Source organism: Peromyscus leucopus, chromosome X (assembly GCF_004664715.2).
Source record: "Peromyscus leucopus breed LL Stock chromosome X, UCI_PerLeu_2.1, whole genome shotgun sequence".
NCBI lineage: Eukaryota > Metazoa > Chordata > Mammalia > Rodentia > Cricetidae > Peromyscus > Peromyscus leucopus.
Window position 1 is genome coordinate 22,625,045 of NC_051083.1, and position 21,362 is coordinate 22,646,406.

The following is a 21,362-nucleotide window of genomic DNA, read 5'->3' on the forward strand; positions in this document are numbered from 1 at the left end:
GATCCCAAGATGAGCCAGGTGGGGGATAACACTCTGCTCAGACAAAAGCTTCCATCAGACAAGGCACTTTATGCTCAGCAGACAGCAGATTCAACATAAAAACTATGTATCCCAGACCTACTCCTCCTGCTACAACCCCCCAAAGAAACCCATGTTTCTAGCTTCATGTGCCCAGTAAGATGAGAAAGAAAGGTATGGGAGTTAAGCCAGATTGCAAGAGATTGGTAGAATGGATAGGCCATGGCCATGAGGGGACTAGACTGATCAGAAAGGCTGCTCAGAAAGTGGTAGTATATGGGCTGGAGAGCTGGCTCAGAGGTTAAGAGCACTGACTGCTCTTCCAGAGGTCCGGAGTTCAATTCCCAGCACCCACATGGTGGCTCACAACCACCTGTAATGAGATGTGGTGCCCTCTTCTGACCTGCAGGCATACATGCTGTATACATAATAAATAAATAAATCTTAAAAAAAAGAAAGTGGTGTAGTATAAAGGACAATGTCATGATTAAAAAAAAAGTGTTGTTATGGGTATGTTAATGCACTTAAGATTTTAATCTTTGCGTACACTCAAAATATATGTTGTCCATTTCAGTTTGTTTTTAACTACCAGGAAACCATTCATGTTCCTACACATTAATTATCACCACTGATTTTTGGCTGGGTCAGAGGGTTATAATAGATGCAATGAATGGTCACACTGTTGACCTAGCTACTGTGCCTGGCTTAGGATTTTTTTTTTTGTGGAGTATACTGCTGGTATCTGAAGTCAGGGCACCATGCTCATACTCTTTTCCCTTGGGCTACATGCCCATCACTGGTATTTTTATTTTTGTACAAAGCTACAATGTAGGAAATAAAGACATTTTTCTTTCATTTGAAGAGACACTATTTATTTTGTTAAAGTCAAGCAAGAGGATCTGTTGATAAGTGGTAAGCATCAAGAACAAATGTGCATTTTTGCCAGGGCAGAGTTCAGGGTAAAGCCACAAAAACCGACCACAAGCAAGGTCAGTGTGTGTACAGAGAGTTAAGAGTTCCATAGCTATGGCCACATCTATGCATGCCAAAGACCAACCATTAGCACCAGATTGTTTCTTATGCAATAGTATCACTATTCACAGACATACGTACATGGACTCTCTGGAATTCTTGTGTCCCTGCTAATCAGACATGGAACAGGCAAGCAGGGAATGGACATAATTGTCATGTGCTTCAGTACAAGCATGCTAGTACACTAAATATTGCTCTCCATAACAGACAATCCTGGAACAACACGAAAGGGCAGGTTACAGACAAACAAAATTCTATTATTCACATTTTACACACATATCATTAAAATGTTCACAACACTGTATTTGGGGATAAAGAACCACAGGTAAATAGCTTGGTGTAAATTAAAAACAAAACAGTCTGCAATTCCTTGAAAAGTTTGTGGACAGCCAGCATCACATTTTCTGACATGACCCATGTTCACAGCAAGGGATGACCAAGTGGAAGGAGGAGGCTACAGTGGCAGATCAGGGACTTGGAAAGGTAGACGTAGCTTTGTTTAATAGGAATCAACACTTCTGCAAAGGTTTTCTCCCAGCTGATAATGATAGGCTGTCAACAAGGCCATCTGTGGTCTGCAGTACAGAAGCTTGCCCATCTTGACTCATCTGTACGGAGGACGATATCATCTTCACCAGAGCTTATGGTGTCAACCTCTGTTCCTCTGGCTCAGAATGCATGGATTCTGGTCCTTTAAGACAACTGTATGTGGGAGTGTGAGTACATGCATATACACATGGATCTAAGTGTGCATGTGTATTCCGGAAAGGGTGTGGTTACTGCTCAGAGAGGGAATCTTTGCACCTGCTGTAATCTCAGGGGAAAATAAGAATGAAATAATCCCTTGACAGAACCAAGACTAGTGATGCCTAAACATCAAGTCACTAAAGGGACTTGCTCATCTTTCACCATGCATTTAGTTACATAAACATCTTTTGAACTACACCAAATCTACACACATTTATTGTAAGTAAGTTATACACATCACTGGTGGGTGAACATTTTTTTATGTGTTTATCTGCCATACATACATCCTCTTTGGTGAAGTGTCTAGTCAAGTCTTTTGCCCACTTTTTTCAAATGGTTTGTTTTCTACTGTTGGGAGTTCTTCATACAAATCTTTTATCAGATATATGAAGCCATGGAAGTGGGGTATGTTGGTAAACCCAGAGCTCAGGAAGTGGAGGCAGGATGATCAGGAGTTCAAGGTCATCTGGACTACATAGGGAGATTGAAGCCAATCTGGGTTACATGAGACCCTTCTAAAACAAACAGATAATAATAAAAACAAAATGAATAACAAATCTGACACATGATTTACAAATATTTTTTCCCAATCTCTGTCCTGTTAACTGGAAACCAATAGAATGACAGTACTGCTTTAATGAGTAACACTCTATTTGTCATCTTTTTTAACTGCTAAGGACAAGAAATCTTGAAACCGTTTCAAATGCAATCACTCCACAAGACCTCTGACAAACTAGAAGATGGAATCTTAAGTCTTAAGGTACATGGCATGTGGCCCACGGTAACAGACAGAAAAGTAAAGAGAGACAAGTGACCGATTATCATTAAGGATCACATACACAAACAAATTAGTGTTTTGGGAAAGAAACATCAAAATATTCCATTAGTCTCAGGAAATAAAGAGCAAGCAATAACATTATTAGTAGACACACTTTTAACCAAGTAATGCCACTTGACTTCAAAGTATTTAAGATGTGACAAGAAGGACACTAGCTATCTGTTTAGGGTGTTTCCAAGCATGCATACAAGTTATGTGATGATTTTACTCTTGGAATGAATGCATCCAATATATAGGTTGTTCATTTCATAGTTGGTTTTTAACCACTAGGAAACTGTTCATGTTTCCAACACATCAATAATTTATCAGCATCACTGATTTTAACTGGGTCAGAGAATGCCATGATGATAGATCAATGAATGCTCACATTGTAGAATGAACAAGGACAGAACACACAGCAGCCCATGCCTGGCTAAATCACAAGGGACTTTCCTCTCCTGCACCATAAGGATGTATTTGGCATCTACACAGGGGAGGAACAATGGTGCCACTGCTGCAAAGGAGTGCTTACGTGTATTGTGGGCTCAGCCTTTGGACATCCTAGGGGACCCTGCTGACCAGCAAAGCCTGGCATTCTGTGAAGTCACGTGTAATACAAAACTCTGCTCAGCAAACCAACAGAAATGAAAAACATAAATAAATCATCACATACTAACAGGACATTATTGCTTTTTTACTAGCCTTGTGGCTCCAGAGTGTCTCTCCAAAGATGGGCAAATAGGCTTGGGTTCACTCTTATATTCCCAGGCATTAATCTCCAAGGCTCAGTGTCCAACTTCTGCAGGGATGGGCTTCTCATTTGCTTCTCTCAGGCTGTAGGCTGTCGAACAAGCACTTGAGCTGCTCTTCACCCAAGTGAATTTTATCTTCCAGCTCTCGCTGCTCAATGATAAGGGCTGACTTCATCTTCACGAAGTGCTCATAGTCAGCCAGGTTCTCCTCGCTGAGGTAGGTGGCTAGGATGTCAAACACAATGCGCTCGCGACGGTCCAGGTTCTCTTTAAGCTCCTTGGCGTCCTCATGCTGCTGGGTTAGGATTCTCTGTTTCTCCAATAGTGACTGCTGTTGAGGGAGAAGGAGACAGAAAATCCTGTTGAGGCAGGGCTAAAGCAAAGATTCTGGCCAACCCCTTAAAAGCCCTGCAGCTTTTGAAGACTGGTCTTATAACTGTTCATGGAAACCTTGAAGCCACATGGGATCTCCATAGGAATGACCATGATGTAGTCTACATGTGCTTTTAACTATGGATAGCTTCTCTACAGCTCCTCCTTCCTTCACCCTTCCAGAAGCACTCATAGGCCCCTCTGGGTTTCCTCTCTCTGTGCCTTCTCTCCCATTTGCCTTAAAATCAGGGACCAGCAGCTAGACAGTTCTGTCATGCTTCAAAGGGACAAAGGACTTGGGGATCCTGTTTGTCCCAAAATTGAAAAAGGGAAATACTGTAAGTTGAGCCTGGTGGCTCAGGCTTATAATCTCAGCTACTCAGGAGACTGGGGCAGAAAGCTCATAAGTGAAAAGTATGTCTTAGCTATGAAGTAAATTCAAATCTAGCCCAGACAGCTTACTGACACCTGGCCTCAAAATAGAAAGCAAAAGTAGGATTGGGCTATAGCTCTGCAGTAAAGAGTTTTCCTAGTATGGATGAGTCTATGGGTTCAATCTCTACTATGAGAGGGAGAAGGAAAGACACGGATGGATGGACACGGATGGGGACACATGGACACATGGGACACACACACACACACACACACACACACACACACACACACACGGACTGAGACTGATCGATTCTAGGGCAGGATTAAACTCTTCGACAAAAAGTGGTACAAAGACAAAGAAAGGCCAGAAAAGCAAGACACAGAGGGTAGAGGGGTAGAGCTGCTGGGAGGTGTGTATGAACAGCCCTTAACTCTTTTCAGTGTCCTGTTTGGGAAGAGGGTGTCAGTGTCCTTTGGACAGACAATCATGTCTCTAACACACAAAACTCACAATCACTGCTTTCAGTTTATAGAATATACACATCTAATAGAAACCCTACCAAGTCCAAGATGAAGGAAACTAAGAAGGAGAGGTGAATGTATTCAATGTCTTCACATGGAGACTGGTAGAAAGGTCAGAAAAGAGGGGCTATTACTTGTTCCTAAATGTGGCCTAAACCAGAAACTCTCTTTGGGATTTCCATGACCATATAAGCTTTAGAGAGCCTCTTGTACTGTCAGGCCTGAGACAAACAATGAGGTAAGATATTTTCATGGAAAGAGGCCAGGTAAGGCCAATGAACTCCAAACAGAAAATAAGCTGACATTAACTTGTTCTACAAATGTAGTTCAGGTTGTGAAAAATCACATGGATGCTTGCAAGTTAATAAGATAGTGGTGGGAGACTGCAGTAGATGTTTTATTAATAAAGAGATTCATTATGAAATTCTATAATATGCAAAGAACACAGAAAGATGTTTGACTGAAACATAACTTATGAAATAAAGCCAGCAAGAAAACTGAGGATACACATGGTGGTACATTCCTGTAATGCCCCCTACTCCCTGCATCTCATTAGCTTGGTCTGTCTGTCAACTGAAAGAAAACTGAGAGAGTGGACCTCAGCTATACCAGAGCACCATGCTCTAAACAGTATACAGACCATGCACAGACAGTATGAGGCTTCTAAGAGCTGACTTTCTTAGCACCTCAAGGACAGCCTTTCTAAAGGATCCTCACCACTTCCCATTTCCCAGACACATGTGTTTGCAAGTACCCGATCTCCAGGAGAAGGACTGTCATCCAAATTATTAAGGGCATTTTCTACACGGGCCAGGCGGCCTGACAGTGACAGCAGGAGGTTCACCACTTTGTCCAGGTCCCCAATGAACATCCGGAACTTGTCAAACTCATTGGGTTTGCAGACATCTTTCACAATGGCTTCCACTTCATCCCCTAGAGCATTATTGGCTTGGATGTCCTCCAGCAGGCTTTCACGGGCTTCCCGGAGCACCTGCAGCTTGCGGCTGATACTGTCGATGAGCTCTTGCTGTAGGGCACAGGGAGGCATAGGGACACTTGTTAGAATGATCCCAAGCTGGTGCCCTAAGTTAGTGTAGCTAAATCATACACAGTCAGAGAAGAATTCAGCCAGATTGGGTGTGTTAGTCTCTGCACTATCAAATAATGAGGGATTTGTAAAACCAGTGAGAGGAGAAGGCCTCCTGACTAAATATGATCTTCATTGTTTGTATGAGCCAAAGAGGTAGCTCAGCAGATAAAGGTGCTTGCTGCCAAGTCTGATGACCTGAGTTCCATTCCTACAACCCATATGGTGAAAGGAGAACCAACTCCCATCAGTTGTACTCTAACCTCCATGCATGTGCTGTGGTGCGCACACAAACATGCACACATACACACAAACAAATGTTAAAAGAAATTAAATTGTACTTACTGAATATATAAACTCTGATTTGTTTATATAAAAATGTATTAAAAACAAAACAGGGATGGCGTGTATATATAAGTCAGTGATAAAGCATTTGCCTAGCATGCATGAGGTCTTGGGTTCCAGCCTCAGCACCACAAAAATACACGAATGAATCAAGAAAGAAAGAGGAAGCCAGGCCTGGTGCTACGTGTCTTTAATTTCATTCAGCACTGGGGAGACAGAGGCTCAAGGATGATGAACTCCATGCTGGCCCAGGATATATAGTGAGATGTTATTTCAAAACATAAAAACAAAAGTTAAACAAAATAAATTCTCGACGGGCGGTGGTGGCACACGCCTTTAATCCCAGCACTCGGGAGGCAGAGCCAGGTGGATCTCTGTGAGTTCGAGGCCAGCCTGGTCTACAGAGCGAGATCCAGGAAAGGCGCAAAGCTACACAGAAAAACCCTGTCTCGAAAAACCAAAAAAGATTCTCATTTGGTGAATGTTCTGTTACACTAGAGCTACCTCGGTTTGACTCACAGTAGATACTATTTCAACCTCTATATTTGTAAGGATTCACAGAATCTATATAATACCTTGAGCTCTGTCTTTTTAAGTATACAAATTAAAGACTTACATACAGACACATTTTGATTCTTATGTCTACTGCTATCTTTGATCCCTGTCCTTGAGCAAAACACCTATCATATATTTTTATTAAAATTTATTAATTTAGTATGTGCATGTGCATTCATGCATGCAAGTACATGTATACCATGGCACACATGTACAGGTCAGAGGAAAACGCTGAGGACTTGGTTCTGTTCTGACACCTTGTGAAATCTGGGGATTAAACTCAAATCTTTAGGCTTATGTAAATCTCCTCCCCTCTCTCCCTCCCTCCCTCCCTCCCTTGTCATTATCCCAAAGCAGAAAAGAGACCATCAATAACATCAGCTTCTTATCTCTCCCTCAGAGAAGAAGAGAATAGAAAAGGCCATTAGACCCTCTCCTGGGATTCCAGCCACTTCCTCCTGCACATTTCCTATGAGCATGTGATATTTTCCCCAATGCACGTGTCTTTGGGAGGTGGAAAATGGTGTATAGACTATGAATGTTTAACTGAAGGGGGAAAGGGCTCCACCTATGTTAGGAAGTTGTTACCTAAGCAAGGGTGAGAGTTTTCCAGTAATGTGATTGTTTTAGGGGTCACTTGTGCTTCTTTCCGTAAATCCAGTAAACTCTATTTTTTTTTTTTGGTTTGGTTTTTTGAGACAGGGTTTCTCCGTATAGCTTTAGAACCTGTCCTGGAACTCACTCTGTAGACCAGTCTGGCCTCAAACTTACAGAGATCTGCCTGCCTCTGCCTCCCAAGTGCTGGGATTAAGGGTGGTGACACCTCCGATCAGCTAGTAAACTTATTTATTCACCAAGCTATATATGGGTGGAAGTATTCTTTTTGATGCCAGTTATGCAAGGAGTTAGAACTGAGGCAACTGAGTACTACTTCAGTTATGTATCTTAGGTACCAGGTCTCCTGACAGAATGCATCCTTGTGGTTAGACATCTTTGATGTAGGTAGGCTGTTCCTACTTTATCAGAAACTAAGGAGCTAGAACATTCTCCCACACATATGTACTAATAAATGTCTACACCCTCAAAAGACCTGGAATCAACATTTGCATTATGGTTGACACCCTTCCTTTTGTGAGCTTTTTAAGAGGATCGTGTGAATAATATCCTTTTAAAAAGGAAATTTGGTGCACCATGATTTCAGAAGTATAAGCCAGTTGCCTTTTCCATGAATATGCTACCTATCTCATACATATTCATTAAAATCCCTTAAAATTTCACAATGAAAAACCATGGGCTGCTCTGTGTTTGGGGAAGTCCACCCAATTTATTTTTGGAATGTTTGCTTTGTTTAGTTTTGCTATGTAACTTTTTGCTTAATCTGCCTGTCTCTTGACTGAATTATTTCTTTCAATAAAACAATACTGAAGACTTAACACTTTGATTTTTCCTTGGTATGCTATCTGGCATAAGTAGATGGTTTGTTCTCATCTTCTCAGAAAAAGTTAAATACTAAATACCATGATTCAAAAGTACTCTTCACAAATAATTAGCAATTAAGAATACAACATCTGACAGTTAATCTTGATTGTCAACTCTACTGGACTGAAAGCTTGTTAGTGAAGCACAGCTCTGGGCATGTCTAGAAGGATGCTTCCAGAGACAATTAGATCTTGGAGCTCTGACATAAATAATGCTTTTATCCATCTATGGTTTCCGAATTTGAAAGACTACTGGGAGGTGGTGTAAGTGTGGGAGGTGGAGCCTGGTTACAGAACTGAGACACTAGGCATGATCTGAAGAGCTGCATCTTGTGCAGCTATGTCCTGGCTGTAATGAGTGAAAAGATCTGCTCCACCATGCCATATCCACTATTGGAGAATTTAGCCTATGAAACCATGATTAATAAAAATCTTCATTCTCTAATGTGGTCTATGTCAAGTGTCTCATCACAGAGAGGCAGAAGTAACATGTAAAGAAATGTCAGTAACCTTCTGAGACATCTTTCAGTATAATCTACTGCCCTCAATCTGACAAATAGATTACTATGGAAAATAGATATGTACCATAAACCATTTAACATTTCAACTTTCACTTTTTTTGCAGTGCTGGGGATATTAACTCTGGGCCTTGTTCATTCTAGGCACTATATCACCAAGCTACACAGACCCACATTTTGACTATTTTTAAGTGTGTGGCAATGTGGAATTTAGCACATTCATACTTCTGTGCAGCTACCACTAGGCATTCGTTTCTAGAACCCCATTTTCCTCAGACAGACCAGTACACATTAACATTATAACCCACCCCTACAGAAGCCATTTAAGGCAGTGGTTTTCAAGCTGTGGGGTTCAACCCTTGGGGTCAAATGACCCTTTCACAGATGTTTCATAAGACCATTAAAAAACACAGATATTTACATTGTGGTTCATAACAGTGGCAAAATCACAGTTATGAAGTAGCAATGAAAATAATTTTATGGTTGGGAGTCACTACAACATGAGGAACTATTTTAAAGGGTCACAGCATTAGGAAGGTTGAGAACCACTGTTTAAAGGATAATTTTTATTTATTATTATTTTTTATGTGATCCTGGGGATCAAACACAGTGACCTCTGTCACTTAGTTACATCCCTAGTCCTAAATCATTGATTTTGTTTCTGATGTTACTGTTGTTGAGACAAGAGTCTTTCTGTATAGTCTAGAAACTGGCCTAAAACTTGTGGTCCTCTTGATTCAACCTCAATGTTAGGATCATGGGTGCACCCTCTATCCGTTACATGTATATGTAGTGTGCATGCATATATGTATGTATATAGATCTCAGCATGTGTGTGAAGGCCAGAGGTTCACATGAGTGTCATCCTTGATTGCTCTCCACCTTCTATACTAAGGAAGAGTCTCTCACTTGAACCCAGACCATGGCAAATTGGCTATTCTAGCTAGTTGGCTTCTCTGTGTGCCCTAAGTCTCTGTCTCATAAGAACTGGAATTACAGGCAGTCTGTCATATCCACTATATATTTACGTGGGTTCTAGGGATCTGAACTCTAGCCCTCCTGCTTCTAAAGAGAGCATTGTAGCCACAGAGACTGCTCCCTAGTCCTAAAACACTGATTTTCAAAGAGCAAAAGTAAAAATACAATGTGGAACTGGATATTGTGGTTCATGCCTGTCCAGCATGGAGGTGGCTGAGATAGGACTGTAAGAGATTTAAGACCAGCCTGGGATACATTTGGAGTACCAGGCCAGACAAGGCTACACAGCAAGACTCTGTCTAAAAACCAAACTAAGTATACCACATACACACATGTGTACACCACATACATAGGAATCCTCCCCATACACTTTGTTTTAATTGAAAGGGGGATTAGGATGCAGCTTAGGGGTAGAGTGCTTACCTATGATGATTTAGGCCCTAGCTTTCATCCCAAGAACAGGGGGAAACGGCCAAATTAATATTTACTATTTAAAAATGTAAGCCTGCCTGGGCGTGTTACTGTAGTTACATAATCCCAGCACTTAGGAAGCTGAAGCAGGGATACAAGTTAGAGCTCAGCCTGAACTACATAGCAAGTTGTAGGTCAGCCTGGGCTACACAGCATGACTCTGTGTCCAAAAATAAATAAATAAAATACAATAAAACTGTTCAGCCTCTGCGATTCACTCAGACCCAAAGTGGTTGCCTTTAGTGACACAGTATCCAAGCACGTGTTGCCTTTCAGAATAAACAGCTAGAGCACAATATAGGCAAAGGTGGGTGAGATCATTTTTTAAATTGTGTTTTGGGGGTGGCATTTCTGAGACAGGGACTTGCTATGTAGCTCTGGCTGGTATCTGCTGGCTAGGTATCTCAGACTGACCTTGAACTTGTGTTAATCCTCTTCCCTCTTCCTCCTGAATGCTAGGATTACAGATATGTGACCCAACGCCTAGATTTTAAAGATATTTTGGTATACTTTGTGGGGTAGGGTGCTAGAGAATGAATCTAGGGCCTATGCTAGGTAAGCATTCTGCAAATGAGCTACGTCCTTGGCCAAGGCATGTACTTTTAAATATATTATACTATGAAATAACAAGACTTAACTGTGAAGAAGGCAGTTCCCTGTATGTACATTGTAGCCTAAATTAAAATGCTTCAAATTCTATGACTTCTGTTTTATGAGGAAAAACTGAAAATGCTGATGTTTTAAAAAATATGGACAAGTGGCTAGAATAAAGTACATAGTACTCTAATTCAAAGTCTGTAACAGACCAACCCCCCATCTTTGTATTTAATTCCCAGGACCCCAAAGGTTACCATTTTCTACACTGAAAGGATTTTTTTTAAAATATATAAATAGGTCACTATACTCCTTCCCTAACATTTCTAACATAATTAAGATCAAGCTGTGCTATCTTTCAAATCACCAGGTTGGGAGCAATAGATAACACTGTCCTTGCAGTGATTGTCATTGGTGCTAAATAACATGACCCTGACTTAATTTCCAACCTTCTTTCCTCCTTCAAGAAGTGAAGTTGAAGCCTTGCCCAAAGGTTTCCCAAAGATCACCAAGCTCCCGCCAAGGGCATCTGTACCTGCTTCCTTTTCCCTCACACAGTACACATTTGTAGGGCTTGGGCCTGGCATCACTCTGTGTTTCTGCAATCACAGGCATTTGTCTCTTTCTATCCATTCACCCTATTCCAACTGTCTAATACCTGATGTAGTATAGCAAGGATTGGCAAAATTTTCCCATTAGGGGATAGAGAGTAGATATTTTGCTGCTTGTAGGCTACATGGTCAGTGACAGTCAATATGTAAACAAATGGATGTAGCTATGTTTCAATAAAACCTATTTCCAAAAGCAGGTAGAGGGTAAGGTTTACCAAGCCTATGATAGACATGGGTTTTTGTTGTTGTTTATTTTGGGGGCTATGGCCATACATAATTCCAATGATAACACAATGTCCCTTAGAAAGGGTTCCTTTCTCTAGTCTACCTACAGTTGGATCCTCACAGGCTTTGTAGAAAGGTTGGAACATAATTAAGCATGAAGGGCTTATTCATGCTGAACCATGTCTTGCATGAAAAGCAAGTATAAACGACATCACAGATGTTATACAAGGTCTCTGCTGGGGTGACAAATGAGTGGTTGTTTGTTTGTTTGTTTGTTTGTTTTAATTTTTTTGAAGAAGGATCTCACTGTGAAGCTCAGGCTGGCCTTGAACTTACTGTGGAGCACAGACTGATTCAAACTTGCCACTCTCCTGCCTCAGCCTCCTTAGTGCTGGGATTGCAGGCTTATATCACCATGATAAGGGATTTGGTTAGCATAAAGGAAGGTCTTGCTATTTTTCCCAGGCTGGTCCAGAACTCCTGGCCTTAAATGATTTTCTTGCCTCAGCCTCCTTAGTAGTTGTGAGTTGGAACTACTGGGATGAGGTCAGATTTGTGCTTCTCCTTCTTACCTTCTTAACTGACAGGTCATGGTCCAAGTCACCCCCTGAATACTCCTCAGGCTCTGGTAGGTCTTTCATCTTGATAAGCAGTTCTGCCTTGGGGGCTGATGTGCTGTAATAGGCAGAATTGGTGGCCAAGGACACGACCCCTGGCACACCTGAGTCCTGTTTCCTGGGTGAAGAGGCCAAAATTTTAATCAGCTGTGGCACATGCACACTCTTTGAACCCAGTACCTGGGCTGTGACAAATGGCACTGGCAGAAGGACAAGAACCAGGAAGATGAGAAAATAAGGTGAAACCCAAAATATTAAAACAACAACAAAACAACATAAAAAACCCTTCCCCACTACTACTTACAAGGTTCACAGACTATTAGTCATCGCCACCATTGTTTTTCAGTAATAGGTTGGGAATTGTGGGCCTTGCTATGCTAGGCAAATGCTTTCATACCCAGTTGTATCCTCAACCCAGGACCATAGGGTTTTAATTTTTTTCTTTCTTTTTTTTCCCCTTTTTTTTTTTTTTTTCGAGACAGGGTTTCTCTGTGTAGCTTTGCGCCTTTCCTGGGACTCACTTGGTAGTCCAGGCTGGCCTCGAACTCACAGAGATCCGCCTGGCTCTGCCTCCCGAGTGCTGGGACTAAAGGCGTGCGCCACCACCGCCCGGCAGGTTTTAATTTTTAAGTGTGTGTGAGTGTGTGTGTGTGTGTGTGTGTGTGTGTGTGTGTGTGTGTATGCTCTGTTGAATCTTGAACAGAACCACTGGGCTCCATATACTAGATACCAACTGTACGCCCCCAGATGTAGCAAACAAAATGTTTTTAGACACTGTCACATGGTCACATGTCTCTCATAGAAGCAAAACTGCTTTTCCCATCAGTGATTCAGATTAAATCCAAGTCCTTACACAAGCTAGGTTAAGTACTTTACCTCTGAGATGCATCCTTGGCCCCTAGGTAACTGAAATTTAAACAAACAAACATCTCCAATGAAAGAAAATGTTGTTCAATATAACATCCTTGTGCTAGAAGCAGGCTTTGTAATGTGACTCAAAAGTAGGTGAAAGGCAGGTAGACAAAAGATACACAGATTAAACACATATAAAGATTACATGATAGCTGTAGGACACATATACAATACTAGTTTTCAGGAATCTAAGGCAGGAAGATTTTGAGTTCAAAGTCAGTATAGGTAACTTGTCTCAAAACAAAATAAAATGGGTAAGGCTTATAGCTTAGTGATGACAACTTTGCCTAATATATATGAGGACCTGGAATCTAGTTCAACATTATCAAGAAGTGGGTAGGAGGGAGATAGGCAGGTGTGCTGGCATATTCCTATAACCCTAGCATTTGGGAAGCTGAAGGACCAAGATTAAGGGAGCCCAAGTTTCACAGAGAGACTCTACTTTAAAAACAGATATATAGATGGACAGGCATATGATATGCATATTGAATATAGAGATTAGATGATGGACACAACACAGGTGAGTGGGTGGACAGTTAGCCTCACACTAACAGAGGGTTTCTCAGGACCAGCACTGAGAGTATCTGGGGGCTGTCTAATACACTATAAGATCTTTAGTAGTATCTGCTGCCTATCCACTAGATGTCAGGAGTGCTCCATTCTCCAGTGTAACAGAGAAACCTACCAAATGACATTCCTAAAGGTCCCTAGAGAGGATGGACATGTGGATACTGCCATAATCATGCCAGCTGTAAGCTAAGGACATTAGCAGCTGCAGTGGGCATCATCTTACCTCTGCTAAGTCCCATACAATCAAATCCAGGTATGATAATTTAAAAACTTACCAAAAAGTGCTAAGTACTGGGGACCCAAAAGAAAACCATCACCTCCCCCCAGAAGCAATCAGGAATATAAATATTACCCTAAGTCCCTTCTTTCACTTCTAAGCCTGCGAGATAGGGAATGAGGAACAAGCACCCCATGTTATGTGCTATCTACTCACTTGTCCTCTGTGACTCTAGGTGAGGGGACTTTGGGAAGCAGCTTCCTCCGCTGCTGAGCTTCCTCCAGAAGGTACTCGTCTTTGGGGAAAATTCCCTCCATCAGATCCATGGTGGTTTTGATCTTCACACTGGGGTCCAAGATGTCAGCCAATGACTTGTCCTTTCCCACAATCTCCCTGGCTAATTCTTCAGACTTCAAGTCATCCTCGGTCTTCTCCTTGGCCTTCCCATAGTTGAGGGAGGGAGGGGAAGAACAGCTATCTCTGACAGGAGGTGCAGGGGTGCTGGGAGGCCGGGGCTCTGGAGGGCGGGCTCTATAAGGGGCTTCCACCTCCTGTCGTGTGTACACACAGAAGCGGGAGTAGCACTGCTCCGATGTACTCAATGTCTTGATCTGGTCCCTCTCCAGCCCACTGGGCAGTGCGGGCAGCTCGGCTGGGCATGCGAGACTCTGGCGGCTCTCCTTCTCGGGCTGGCTTTCTGAGTGTACAATTTTTATGGGCACCATCTTCACAGTGGTGTTGTTGTCCATTACCCGCTCAATTCTGCAAAGACAAGGGCTGTCCTCTGAAATCTTGACATGTATAGATTCCCACCCACAATTCACACAGGGATCCCAACACAAAGACCCACTGTCAACCAGCCAAATAGAAAGACAAGGCAGAGGTTGGAAATTGTCCTCATCTGACCCCTCACATGGTCTCCGGATGCCTAGCAGTCCAACTCAAACTCTGCCACACACCTATAGGCACTGGAGGGAGAGAGAGGTCCTGGATGACATGAGATATTTAATATTCATTTTTGCTTTCTTATGAAATTGGGCATTGAACCCAGGGACTTAGGTGAAGAAAAGTGCTCTATCACATGAGCTATAGCTACACTCCTTGATTTCGTGCTTTTATTCTGAGGGCAATGTAAAAAAAAATGCATCAAGCCCTATTTGTTAAACTTCCTTTGTAGGAAAAATCATCAGTGGATAGAATTACTACAAGTCTAAAAGTAGGTTGTTGTATACCATCAGGTGCCTGGGTGGCCTTCCATGTCCCTGGAAGACTTCTATTGGGAGTTGCTGTGCTTGGAATCATTGCTGAGTACCTCCACCCATGAGTCCCTCTCAGGAGCTTTGTCATGTGCACTGCATCCCATGTTCCATGTGTCTCCCACATATTGACACCTGAAGCCACCCTTACAAAGACATGCCACTGTAAGGGATACCCTGCTGTACACAGGGAATTCACTTGTTCTGTTTTAGTGTCAGTGATTTACCCAGGGCAAACATGTTTTAAAAAAGACAAGTTTTTAGCTAGGCATAGTAACTTATGCCTGTAATCCTAGCACTAGGGAGGCTGAGGCAGGAGGACTGCTGAGTTTGTGGCTAGTCTGTGATAAACAGCAAATAGATTCTCAAAAAAGCAAAAAAGAAAACTAGCATTCACTGGGACAAAAGCCACTTCCTAGATTCACACAGGTCTTCATCCCCAATGTAAGACACTTTGTTTTGCTATGAAGCCCACTGTGTTCACTATAGTTCTAATGACTTGAGAAGCTATAGGAACCCTAAGCTGACTGGCATATGAAAATGCTGTCTATCACATAGGTCATCTTATTGCTTTTCCTACTGCTATGATAAGAATGTTTATGTGCACCCAAATTCCTAGGCTAATTTTTTTTTGAGACATGGTCTCACTATGTAGACCAGGCTGGCCTCAGAGCTGCCTCTGCCTCTTGAGTGCTGTAATTAAAGGCATGTGCCACAATGTATGGCTTCCTAGATTGAAATTTAATACCCTAGGTATGGTCTTAGAAGACAGGGTCTTAGAGAAGTGGTATGTTGAAAATGGAGCCTCATGGATGGATAGTATCTTTATAAAAGAACATTACAGAGCTTCCTGCCTCCTCTACATATGAAGACATAACAAGAAGGTGCCATCTATGAAACAGGTTTCTGAATCTGCCACACTTTGACCTTGGTCTTCCAGTCTCCAGAAACATGAGCAAGCCATGTCTGTTGTTTCTAAGCCACTTAGCCCATGGGATTATATTAAAGCAGAAACTACCAGACTAGGACACCTTCCCTCCAGATCCCTAACAATGCTATTAATTGAAAGATGCTTAAATGATACCATTTTAGACATAAAACACAGCTGAGGCATACATATAAAGCTGTGAATTCAACACCATCACTGGATACTGTGCTTTTTTTTTTTTTCTTTTTTTTTTCTTAAGATTTATTTATTATGTATACAGTGTTCTGCCTGCACGTATGTCTGCGGGCCAGAAGAGGGCACCAGATCTTATTGTAGATGGTTGTGAGCCACCATGTGGTTGCTGGGAATTGAACTCAGGACCTCTGGAAGAACAGCCAGTGCTCTTATCCTCTGAGCCATCTCTCCAGCCCCCTTGTTTTTTTTTTTTGTTTTGTTTTTTGTTTTTTGTTTGTTTGTTTGTTTTCTCTGTGGTTGTTAATGTCATACAAGCTAACATCCTCTGGGAAGAAAGAAGTGCAATTGGAAAATGCCTCCATCAGACTGGCCTACAGGCAAGTCTGTGGGGCATTTTCTTGATTAATTTGATGTGGGAGGGCCCAGCCCACTGTGGCAGGTGGTCCTGGGTTGTATAAGAAAGCAGGCTGACAAAACTGTACAATGGGAAAAAGAAAGCATCTTCAACAAATGGTGCTGCCATAACTAGATGTCAACATGTAGAAGATTGCAAATATATCCATATCTATCACCAAGCACAAAACTCAAGTCCAAGTGGATCAAAGACCTCAACATAAATCCAGTTACACTGAACTTGATAGAAGAGTATGAAGTAGTCTTGAACGCATTGCCACAGGAGACCACTTCCTAAATATAACACCAGTAGCACAGACACTGAGAGCAACAATTAGTAAATGGGACCACCTCAAACTGAGAAGCTTTTGTAGGGCAAAGAACATGGTCAATAAGACAAAATGACAGCCTACAGAATGGGAAAAGATTTTCACCAATCCCACATCTGACAGAGGGTTGATCTCCAAAATATATAAAGAACTAAGAAACTATACATCAAAATACCAAACAATCCAATTAAAAAATGGACTACAGAGCTAAACAGAGAATTCTCAAGAGAAGAATCTCAAATGGCCAAAAGACATTTAAGGAATTGCTCAACATCCTTGCATCAGAGAGGTGCAAATGAAAACAACCCAGATACCATCTTACACCTGTCAGAATGGCTATGATCAAAAACACTGATAACAGCTTATGCTGGAAAGGATGTGGAGCAAGGGGAACATTCCTCCACTTTTGGTGGGAGTGCAAACTTGTACAGCCACTTTGGAAATCAGTATGGTGGTATCTCAGAAAATTGGATATCAATCTACCTCAGGACCCAGCTATACCACTCTTGGGCATAGCCCAAGGAATGCTCAATCATATCAGAAGGACATATACTCAACTGTGTTCATAGCAGAATTATTTGTAATAACCAGAACCTAGAAACAACCTAGATGCCCCTCAACCAAAGAATGGATAAAGAAAATGTGGCACATATATACAATGTTGTACTACTCAGCAGTAAAAAACAATGACATCATGAAATTTGCAGGAAAATGGATGGAACTAAAAAATATCATCCTGAGTGAGTTAACCCAGAGTCAGAAAGACAAACATGGTATGTTTTCACTCATAAATGGATACTAGATGAAAGCAAAGGATAGCCATACTACAACCCACAGCTCCAGAGAAGCTAGCTAACAAGGAGGACCCTAAGAGGGACGAATGGATCACAATGGAGGGTAGGGGATGGGGGATGAGAACATAAGGGAATGGTATGGTAGAGCTGGAACAGGGACAGAGTGGGAGAACAAGGAAAGAGATACCATGATAGAGGTAGACATCATGGGAATAGGGAGAAACAGAGTGCTAGGGAAGTTCCCAGGAATCCAGAAGGATGACCCCACCTTAGATAACTAGCAATAGTGGAGAGGGTGCCTGAACTAGCCTACTTCAGTAATCAGATTGGTGAATACCCTAACTGCCATCATAGAGCCTCCATCCAGTAACTGATGGAAGCAAATGCAGAGATCCACAGACAAACAACAAGCTGAGCTCCAGGAGTCCAGTTGCAGAGAGAGAGAGAGAGAAGAGGGATTCTATGAGCAAGGGGCATCAAGATCATGATGGGGAAACCTACAGAGACAACCAAACCAAACTAGTGGGAACTCATGAACAGCAGACCAATAGCTGTGGAGCCTCCATAAAATTGGACTAGGCCCTATGCATAGTCGAGATAGTTGTTTAGCTTGACCTGCTTAAGGGTCCCCTTGGCACTGGGATCAGGATCCATCCCTGGTGCATGAGTGGGCTTTTTGGAGCCCAGTGCCTATGGTGGGACATCCTACACAGCCTTGGTACAGGGGGAGGGGATTGGACCTGCCTCAACTGAGTATACCAGGCTCTGCTGTCTCTTCATGGGAGACCTTGCCTTGGAGGAGGTGGTAATGGGGGATGGGCTAGGAGGGGAGGCTGGGGGGTGGGAGGAGGGAGGAGAGGGGTATCTGTTGTTGGTATGTAAAATGAATAGAACATTTCTTAATAATAAACAACAACAACAAAAAAAAAAAGAAAGCAGTCTGAGCAAGCCATAGAGAACAAGCCAGTCAGCAGTGTTCCTCCAAGGTCTCTGCTTCAGTTCCTGCTCTGATTTTCTTTAATGATGGTTTATAAGCTGTGAGGTGAAAGAGATCCTTTCCTCCCCAAGTTGCTTTTGGTCATGGACCTTATCACAGCAGTAGAAACCTAACTAGGACAGAGATATAATTACATCAATGATGTCCTTTCTAAAATGATTTTTTATTATTTGAGAATTCCACACATACTCATGTTTTCATCAAATCCACCCCACATTCCCCCACTATTCCTTCCCAATTTTATGTTGCTTTCTGTTTTGCTTTGTCTTTTAAAACCTCTGAGTCCACTTAGTGTTGTTAGTACGTGCATGGATGTAGGACTGTCTGTTGGAGCATGGGTAGCCACCCAGGGGACACATCTTGAAAGAAAAACTGACTCTCCCTCTCTCATTGATTGCCAACAGCTTCTCAGTAGGAGGTGGGACTTTGTGACATCTATGCTGGGATTTGTCTGGCTTAATCTTGTGCATGCAGTCAAAGCCACTGTGAGCCCCTATGTGCAGCTGTCCTGTGCTGTCTGGAAAACAGTTTCATTGTAGTCATTTACTACATCTGCCTCTTACAAGTTTTCCAGCCACTCTTCCACAATGATCTCTGAACTTTGGGAGAAGGTGTGATATCATGTCCCATTTAGAGTTGAAAACTTAGAAGTTTCATATTCTCTGCAAGAGTTATTTATCTCTATGTTAATTGTCTTCTATTGCAAAAGAAGTTTATCTGATGAGGGTTAAGATGTACCAACCTATGGGTATAAAGACAAGTACTTAAGGGAAGGTTTAATGCCATGTCCACTTAGCAGAATGATAGTAGTTGCTTCCCTTTCTCTCCTAGGGTCTAAGACCTACCCAGCTATGAGTTCCTGGCACTGTTAACAGTAGCAGACGTAAGTTCTGTTTTGTGGAGCAGCTCTTAAACCCAATCAGAAAATAGTTGGTTACTCCCATAACATTCCTATCACTATTGCACCAGTAGATCTTTACAGGCAATTCATCATTATAATTCCCAGAGTTCAAAGCTGGGTAAGATTGTTGATTAGTTTATTCCCCTAGTATTGTCAATAACACCTTCTAGCAATATGAAGCTAGCCAGTGGTATTGAAGCTTTTAGGTCATTACCAGCTTGTTTTCATGTTTTATGATTCAAGTATGTGGTATCTTCAGCAATAGGATCTTACCATGAAGTTCTGGAAGGTAACCAAGAGCAATGGTAATTGCTATAATGGATGGGGTCTATGAGACCTTACTGACCAATAACTTGAAAAGAGGTAGTCCATGACACTGGGCTTTTTAATCTGAGTTATTCAGAAGTTTAAGGGTGGTAGGTTGAGGAACTATGGATATAGCTCGGTTAATAGAGTCCTTGGCTATCTTAGCACTTTAGAGGTTAGAGGCAATAAGATGAAGAGTTCAAAGACGTTATAGGTTACACAGACAATCTAGGCTACACAGTGAGTTCAAGACCAACCCAAGTTACACATCAAGATCCTGTATCAAAAACAACAGCAACAACAAGAGGGAAGGAAGGAGAGAGGGGGAAATTTAAAGAGTATGAAACTATTGGACATTACTTAACTTTACCTGAAGATCTTATACTTAGGTTAAGTCTGATTTTGATCACTGGCAAAACATGCTTAGTCTGCATGTGCCAGGGAATAAGACAAATGGAAATGAATTCAGCACGAAGGAGATCATGATGTCACTAAATTATAACTGGTCATTTGAGCTGTGGCTCATTCTCCACACAATTTTCTATGGCCAATTTTTACCCTAGTGTTTGAAGCTGCAGCAAGGCTCCGGCAACAAACACTGAAGGGATGATGGAATGAATACATAACATGCTGTCATAGGACAATACCTTGCTGAGTTGTCTTCATGGATAAGCAGGGGAGGCTTATCTGTCAGCTTCTGTGGGGCAAACTGGGGTGAAGGGGAGCGAGAGGTTTCCATGGTTGATGTCTGTAGCTGCCGACACTTGGAAGAGAGCTGGGCTTCTGGCTGAGGGAAAGTTGTATCCTCATTCACATGCTGGCTGTCTTGTGGCTGGGCACTGTTGAGCACAGAGGGGCTACAAGAGAAGGACAGGTGAATCACACACACATCCAGGACTCAGTAAATGGTGCTAGTGAGGACTTGTTGGGACAGCTAGGTAAGAGTCTGTAGATGTACTCTCTAGGCTCCAGTACTTCTTGGGCTCGAGATTAGGCACTGAAGGCTTCTGAAGTGAGGCTGTCTTCTTAGGGTTCCAGGCTGTGCTCACTGGCTACAAAGTGTGCTCCTGAACAGGTAGGGGTGAAGGAGGACCCTGGATTTGGGGTCCCAAGTCTGACAGTGTGCTCTCCTCTGAGTGTATATTTTTGAGATAGAGTACTGGCTTGGTCCAGGCCATCCTGTGGAGGCTCTGGGTCTTCCTGGGAGTGGAACAATTCTGGCAATGTGGAATTGGCCTGTGGGTTCTCATTCAGTAGGTCGTGCAATGTTCTCAAACTGACTTCCTAACACTGGGCATCTGCTTGTCTAGAGGAAGATGTAATAAAAATTAGGCAAGAATTCTGATTAGGATCTTCTCTGTTATATCATTTTAAGGACTACAAATTTTCTAACACCTGTGCCTACTGCCACTTGTGATGTGGTAACAATCTATAACACATGCTATATATGT

At 42.2% G+C, this 21,362-nt stretch overlaps 1 protein-coding gene across 3 annotated transcripts in view; it reads right to left on the reverse strand.

Moving 5' to 3' along the window:
- Positions 1 to 868: 868 nt before the first annotated feature.
- Positions 869 to 21,362, reverse strand: part of Shroom2 (shroom family member 2) — a 176,845-nt gene continuing 156,351 nt past the window's right edge. For all 3 annotated transcript variants that reach the window (XM_028857699.2, XM_028857701.2, XM_028857700.2), the window contains 5 exons: positions 20,559 to 20,768; positions 14,029 to 14,574; positions 12,069 to 12,231; positions 5,390 to 5,662; positions 869 to 3,697 (listed from right to left, as the gene is read on the reverse strand). In XM_028857699.2, coding sequence (XP_028713532.1) covers positions 3,431 to 3,697; positions 5,390 to 5,662; positions 12,069 to 12,231; positions 14,029 to 14,574; positions 20,559 to 20,768 — 1,459 coding nt within the window. In that variant the 3' untranslated portion in view covers positions 869 to 3,430. The remainder of the gene's footprint in view (positions 3,698 to 5,389; positions 5,663 to 12,068; positions 12,232 to 14,028; positions 14,575 to 20,558; positions 20,769 to 21,362) is intronic.